The 7,500-nt window shown below is 35.8% G+C and overlaps 1 protein-coding gene across 1 annotated transcript in view; it reads left to right on the top strand.

The window, feature by feature from the left end:
- Positions 1–7,500, top strand: part of LOC138019799 (mucosa-associated lymphoid tissue lymphoma translocation protein 1 homolog) — a 30,225-nt gene that overhangs the window by 4,590 nt on the left and 18,135 nt on the right. Inside the window, exons 3-7 of the mRNA XM_068866690.1 lie at positions 81–179; positions 801–872; positions 2,694–2,717; positions 4,207–4,290; positions 6,337–6,429. Of these exons, the coding sequence (XP_068722791.1) occupies positions 81–179; positions 801–872; positions 2,694–2,717; positions 4,207–4,290; positions 6,337–6,429 (372 nt within the window). The remainder of the gene's footprint in view (positions 1–80; positions 180–800; positions 873–2,693; positions 2,718–4,206; positions 4,291–6,336; positions 6,430–7,500) is intronic.

Raw genomic sequence — 7,500 nt, 5'->3', positions numbered from 1 at the left:
ATAGCATTCATACAGTGTAGGTTTCATGTACTTTTCACAACTTCTGTTTTCTTACTCTCTACCTTGAATTATTTCTTTAGATTTAAATGAAAAACGGCCTGCTCAAGAAAATGAATATCCCTACAATGGCAACTTGTACTCGAGTGGTATTTTTGACAACTGCATTGGAGACGACGAAAGTGAGTGTCCTTTTTTTCAATTTTAATTGTGCTCGTAGGGTAATACTGTGATGATGATGATGATGATGATGATGATGATGATGATGATCATAATAATAGTAATAATAATAATAATAATAATAATAATAATAATAATAATAATAAGTTTAATTTATAAAGAGAAAGAGCATTAATTTTTTCTAAAAGTTGGAATAACTTGACCCATTCTGAAGTGAAGTGAGTCTATTAGTCTCATATCTCCCCTAAGGGCTTTTCAGGACTAATTTACAATGCTTAATGGTGGACTTTAGCCAGACTGCTTGTTATGCAGTTTACAATTATTTTAGGAAGTGAAAGATGCCGCCGTCCAGATAGGTCAGCCACAACACCGCGGACTACGTCCCCTACTCTTATTGAATAGTGAGTGGGTTCTTTGACGTCCCATACTATTTAATTTCCAACAAGGGTTATGAGATGGGACCTCCGGTTTACAGTCCTTATCCGAAAAGACTTGAAAGTCTAACCATGTGCAGATGTAATTACAAAGGCAGCACTTTCTCCTCAATTATTTTAAGACCCTGAGTGTTGGTCCGGCCGGAGTCGAACTCATGACCTCTGTTTTTGTTTTAATTGCGCTGTTAGGGTCACGTCCAAATTACCAAGAATTTTTGTCTAATATTGGATCACCAATGACGTCTGAACTAAGACCACAAGGTATGGACTTGGTAGTATTATTTTTGGTTCTCTGAACTCTGCCTTAAGGATCTTTTCACCCCAACACTGGTGTCCCCTAAATTTCATACCATTAATAATTTGGCTCGATTACTTTTTGATTTGCAATATCACCAATACCTTATACTGACTGACTCTTTTAATTAAGCAAATTAAATTTGCTGTCAATGGCATTATTATGATAGGTGTTCTTGTCATAGTTTCCTAAATTATTTAGTTTTACTAAATTTTCAAACTCAGCTAATTAATGCATTTTCAGTGCTCTGATAGAATCAGTGACTACATCTCAGTTACAAGCTTATGTACTGTATGATATGATTGAGCCAAGTGTTACCAAGCTGAAAAGGTGGCATCATGAAGCAAAATTTCCAACTTACAAAGCAATGAGAGTTTATTTATTTGTTTTTGAAAAACAATCATTCCATTTGCACTTGGATATGAGTTATTTATAGCCAACTCATATCCAGTGCATGCTTGTGGAATAAAATGTATTATAATATTATTATTACCGTGCGGTATTATTATTGTTACATGACCTAATAATATACATGAAAAAATCTCTCCATTCTGATTGGCAAAGAGAAATTCAGTTTTTAAGTAGCACAGTGCAGAAAGGCGTTATTTTGGTGAAAAAAAAAGAGGTTGACAAACCTAGCATTTTGATTGGTCATGATTAGTCAATAATTGAAGAAACTAACAGATAGCCAATCAAATGTGAACGTTGGATGGTGCAAAATTTGTGTATGTTGCAGTTAAATTTTTTCCTTGGTTAAAAATTTTCAGACTGCTAGTTTGTTCTTTCCTTTGTTTCAGATTATGATAATGCAGGGCTCGAAATTGCGACCAATACGGTCGCATTTGCGACTAAATTTTTCCCTCTGCGACTAAAATATCTGGAGAAGTCGCAATTTGCGACTTGTTGTCACCTTCGTTCTTTCGAAACAAAAGGGTTAGCAGTTGCCACTTTGCTGCTACTTTTGCTAAAATAAATATTAAATAAATAAATAAATGACAAAATTATTTTGTTTCTCGCTGTGAATTTTCTCTGAAGGTAGCGTAATTGTATAGTAATTTAGCTGCGATGTTACGTACACAGCTCAATTCCTTCGATCATTCGCCATTTTCAGCAGTTTCTTTACACACAAGTACCGCGGGCTCATATTTTTTTGCTAAACCGCCGACAACACAATGCAGCGCGGAGATTTTGCGACTAAAATTTGCGAAATTGCGACTAAATTTTCGTATATTATCGCAAAATGCGACTGGATTTTTTCGTTAATTTCGAGCCCTGTAATGTCTATAAGACAGAGGAAAGTAAAAAACAAACTAGTCTGAAAAATGTTTAACCAACATGTACATAATTCATGATATGTTAAGTTATTTTGAAATTGTATAATTATTATATTAATATTCTAGTAATAACATAATTTTTCTTAGTGCAAGTGCGTGTTGTTAAGTTTAAAATAAGCGAGAGTAATTTTTTTTTTATTCCAAATATTATTGCACTTATTTAATTGCATTTAAAATCATGTGATTACCTATACAAATAAATATCGCTCGTGTGTGTTTAGCTATGTATCTGTACATCCAAAGGCAACAAACGGATAAGCTTGTCTTAAGAAATGAAACTCCAGTTAACAAGAATACATATCAGTTTTCGATTCCTTAAAAACAGTGTTTGAACTTAATTTTTTTCGGGGGGACAGCTAGGTATGATTGTTTGAAGTAACATTTCTTAATAAGTCTTCTTAAGTCAGCTCAGAGATTAAGTGTTCATGGTAGTTCTTTTATTTTTTCTTACAGCTCAATCGTATCCACTTCAAAATGGTAGGTACATTTATTTTTCACTAGAATGTGCAGAGGCATGTACAAAAGTTGGACTCGATCAACTCCGATCGCTCACCTTGGATTGACGAGAAAGAAATCACCCTAGCCCTAATCTTTAAGCTAACCTTGGTGAAATCAGCTCCAACATAGAATTATAGTTTTGGCTTACAAAACCATTTTTTGTGATCGGAGTTTATCCGGTCCAACTTTTGTACCTGTCCAATGTACAGTATGTACCTAAACTTATAAGGTAAACAAAAAGAAAGACCTTGTCAATGTCCAACATTAATGGAAATTTTAAAGAATGGTTATCAAGGATTTTTATTCATTATAACAAATAAGTTGATCATTATAATGAAGGCTTCTGATTTTGAGTGACTTTGCATGGTTTTTCGTGATAGCACTTGTAAATGTTTTGCAGATAACATTTCTTTGGCCAAAAATTGGAAGGGCATACTCAATAATTATAATGATAATGATATTATTATATAGCAGTATGCACTTCTGAATGCCTCAGATTACAAATAAATTGATATAGGGCGCCAAAGGCGTAGCCTATTCAATTATCATTCCTACGCAGTTAAAATCTAAAGGTTCTAAAATGGTGTCTCCCTTCGCCCCAAAATAAAAATAAATGTCCTATGAACTTATTAAAAACTATACTTGGAACTAATGTCGTCTGAAGACTTAGTTCAAGAGGACCTTGAAGGTCCTGGCAATGTTAAGGGAGCTAGAGACCACAGCTTTCTGCATGTTCCTGAGCACTGAATTACATCGGCCACTTCCAACCAATTGGCGTAAGCTTTCCTTGACACTTCACGAGCTCCCTCCTAGCGCGTCTATTATTATTATTATTATTATTATTATTATTATTATTATTATTATTATTGTTATTATTATTGGAAAACCAAGTTTTCTTTACATCTTTGGTTGTCAATTACAAGAAAATTGCCAAAATTGAATACCAAACTGACTACCAAAATGTCTTCACTGTGCATGTATATTTGCTCTTAACCCATTGACACCCTACATGCCCTAGGATACCCCAGTCGATGAGTAAAATCATCTCTTGAGTCTCACTCCTAAGATTTAATGGGCTAAAGGTGATATGAGTTGATTTCTGAAATTTACTAGTAGACAACATGTAAAGCATTCTAAAGATTTGCCTGGATGAACACTTTTTAATGAGCTGCTGAACAGCTTACGTTCTCAGACTGTCTACCCTTTAAATAGACTGAGCTGTCTTTTTACATTTATTTATGTAACTTATGTTTTTATGTAATTTATATTATGTTAATTTTTAAGCTAATTATGCAGCATGCATGTACAAGACTAAAACAGAGATTTGGAATGACAACTGTTCTTCCAAGGAAGATCTGACAAATGATTTGTAGCACTGCTTACAAGATAATCTCTTTCACTCTTCCCCAGCCACTTGCTTTGTTGTACTTTTATCCTCGTCAACTTTGGGTTTGTATTTTTTTTACAGGATTGCCACATGGGGAGATCAATAGAACAATGCAACCCCCACATACTCCACCAAGTTTTCCCCCAGAAGTTCCTTCACGGCCAGGTTAATATTGAAATAGACTTGTGTTGCAATTTTAGACTATGGCAAATTTTCAATGAATTTCATGCAAATGCATGAAATCCTTTTAGCAGCAAATTAGGTTTCACTTGCTTGTTTGAGCTGTACAATGTGTAAACAAACTGAATCATTATACTTTTGAACTTGAGCTTAATCAACTTGCATTTGGTCATAGATTGAATTCGCACAACCTTAATTATTCATCTTCAACATTTTGGTTGATGCAGCCCTATGATTCTACAACACTCACGTAGCTTTCCCTTTTTCACACTTCTTGAAAATGACTTGCAATAGCATGATCATCTTGAAAGTTGGTACCCCTGGAGGAAGGTTGGCTTCAGCAAGATGTGTTTGCGTGAAGGTCTCCATGGCTTCCTTGGGGGTGGCAAGCACCAGTGACAGGGGCAAAAAGCAAATTAAAATGTAATGACCAACTCCTATTAATTTTAGTGTGACGGGAGGGTGTGTGGTGCAAAGTGAGACTGGCAACAATAGGAGCTTTGCAACAATCTAAGGTGTCTTATACTTAAGCAAAAGCAAGAGGAAGCTCTGCAAAGGCCCTGTGGGACCCCTGTTGGTCACATTCTGCTAAAACAATACTGTAACAATACAATACAATACAATACAATACAATACAATACAATACATACTTAATTGACCACTCCCCATAGGAGCTTTTCAGGGCCAATGAAACACAATCACAGCAGAACATTCAGCAACAACTGTTAAAGGCCATCCTTCAACTGATAGGCATTGCATGCCTTGGAGCCATTTTCATATATGAAAATCCCATCAAAGCTAAAATTCATCCAATCAGATTGCTATGATAAGCAATGCAAACGGTCGAAAAGCCTGTCGGTTTAAGGTGGGCCTTAAAGAATCCCAACTGGCCGGAGGCAACCCAGTTGGCTATTTACAAGTGCAGCTGAGAAGTTGAACCAGGGACTACCAGGAACAAATTCAACCAGTGGCCAGAATGTGTCTGGAACCCGGGATACCCAGATCTCAAGGCATGTGCCCATCCACTGGGTCTCACTGTCTCCTAAAAAAAACGAAAACATTACGTTGCTTAAATCCCTGAATTTAAATCATCGATGTAGATACTGTACTATCTTCTGATCCATGGTCATTCACAGATGAGATACTGACTTAGGGTGCTTCTTTGTCTACATTATAACAAAATAATATATTAATATTAGGGGGTCTAAGGGGGGGGGGGGGGGTGGTCGTGCAATCTGGCTGTGCATGTGTAAAATTTCTCTGTCTTGTAGAAGGCAAGCCAAGTAGGATTCAAATACGGTATCTCTTTTTTCAGAGGTAATCGCAATGACAACTAAACGACAGAACATGACCGGAAATGAGTTTTTGCATTTTCCTTGCACGCGATGCTATATGTGGTCATTGTATGACTCCGTAACTCACATCGTAAATTTATAATTCTACCAGTATTGTTAAGAAAAAGTATTAAATATTTTTAAATACCATCCCAAAGACTTGCAAAGCATCTGTTTACTCAATGCCGTTAACGACAGTTTTAAATGTAAACAAAAATCTACGATTGCACTATGGAATTGAAACTGGATATCGACCAAAATATTGTAACATTAAAAAACCCACTGAAATATGGTGAACTTTAAGGAAGTCAGCTAAATATCCTTTGAACAAAGTGTAGGCTACCTGTAGCTCTTGTTATATACATTTTTTGTCATACAATTTTTTCTTGACAGTAAAGTTGACAGTGACTTGTGAAAATACATACAATGTATAATTTTTTCTTATATTTTTTTTTTGCATTTACATTTTCACTTTCATTTGCAGGTGAAAATGTAAATTGATACTTGCGCGTTATAAGTAAAAAAATTCACTCAAGTACGAAAAATGAAACTACAATATTTCGAAAAACTTACAACCAATTAGTATAATAACATTTAAGTGGTACACCAACAAAGTCAGATGCAATTATTTTGTATTATGATGTGCCATTAAGACTGAATTATGTGAAGTATTGTTTTTCTTTGGTTTCATTTTTAGGTTTCCGTCCTTACCAAGAGTTTTTGGCCAATATTCAACACACAGTGATTCACAACATTGGGTCACCTTTAGCGTCAGAACCAAGACCACCAGGTATGAAAAACAAGGGACACTTATCTTTTTCATACAATGTCCATTCAAAGGAGATACCATAAGAAGAGTGAAACAAAATTAATGGAAACTGTGGGTGCATCCTAACGTGCTGGCCAAACAAGGCAGCAATTTCAGCTTGCACATGGTTTAGGATGATTCCCGTCTTAGCCACCTAAGGAAAAAATTGTTGCAGCAACTGGAAAAAAGGAAAGATTGGAAGGAGAAATTGTTCCAGCCATTGAGAAATGGGGGTTCACAAAAGATCACCAACTAAGATGAAGTGCCTGATAGAAACAATAGTATTGAAAGTGGCATCTGACATAAACTTTTTAGTGTTAGTTGAAAAAATAAAACAAACAAGTAATTGGTCACGAAATGATTATAAACAAAAAAATTGAAACAAAAAATTGTCAACATCATCATCATCATCATCATGTTATCTACCACAGCGTATACAGAATGTTAATATCATTCATAATGTAGATTTAGCCTAAAAGCAGAGCTTCCGTGTTCCGTTAACCTGACTTGAGCCTGCAATCAAAGCCTGCAATCAAATCAAAAACCAGTACCTGGTCAGCAGTCAACTTTTAAAAAGCAGCTGACCTTGATGAGCTTTAAACTTAAACCTGCGATATTGCCACATGATGCTGGTCAGCGGATACCTTGTTTTGACAGGTTTCAATTAACCATAACATAGATGTCCAATTTCAAAGATGTTCCTGCCAAAAAATGCTGGTTGCACCACATAGTTTCACATTGGCATGCATGGAGGAGTGGATGTACGGTCGTACGATTTTACCGTGACCAAAACCAAATTTTTTCACACGGATGGGTTACCATAATTATTTTCTTACCAGTGGTGCTCCACGCGCATGCAAGCCTTTGGCGCGCAGAGCTCCGTCACAAATTACAATGCATTTTAGGCCTGAGGCTCATCTTTTAACTGTGACTTGGACCTCAAAAGTGTCAAACCATCTACTCTGTATTTGGCCAGCTAATAATTCATGAGCCACACAAGCACTTGTTACTTGTCAGACTGATGATTAGAAGTTTCTTGAATTTCCTATGTTC

Source organism: Montipora capricornis, chromosome 10 (genome assembly GCF_036669925.1).
Source record: "Montipora capricornis isolate CH-2021 chromosome 10, ASM3666992v2, whole genome shotgun sequence".
Classification (NCBI taxonomy): domain Eukaryota; kingdom Metazoa; phylum Cnidaria; class Anthozoa; order Scleractinia; family Acroporidae; genus Montipora; species Montipora capricornis.
Note: the sequence above shows the minus strand (reverse complement) of the source record. Positions and strands in the feature narration are given on the sequence as shown.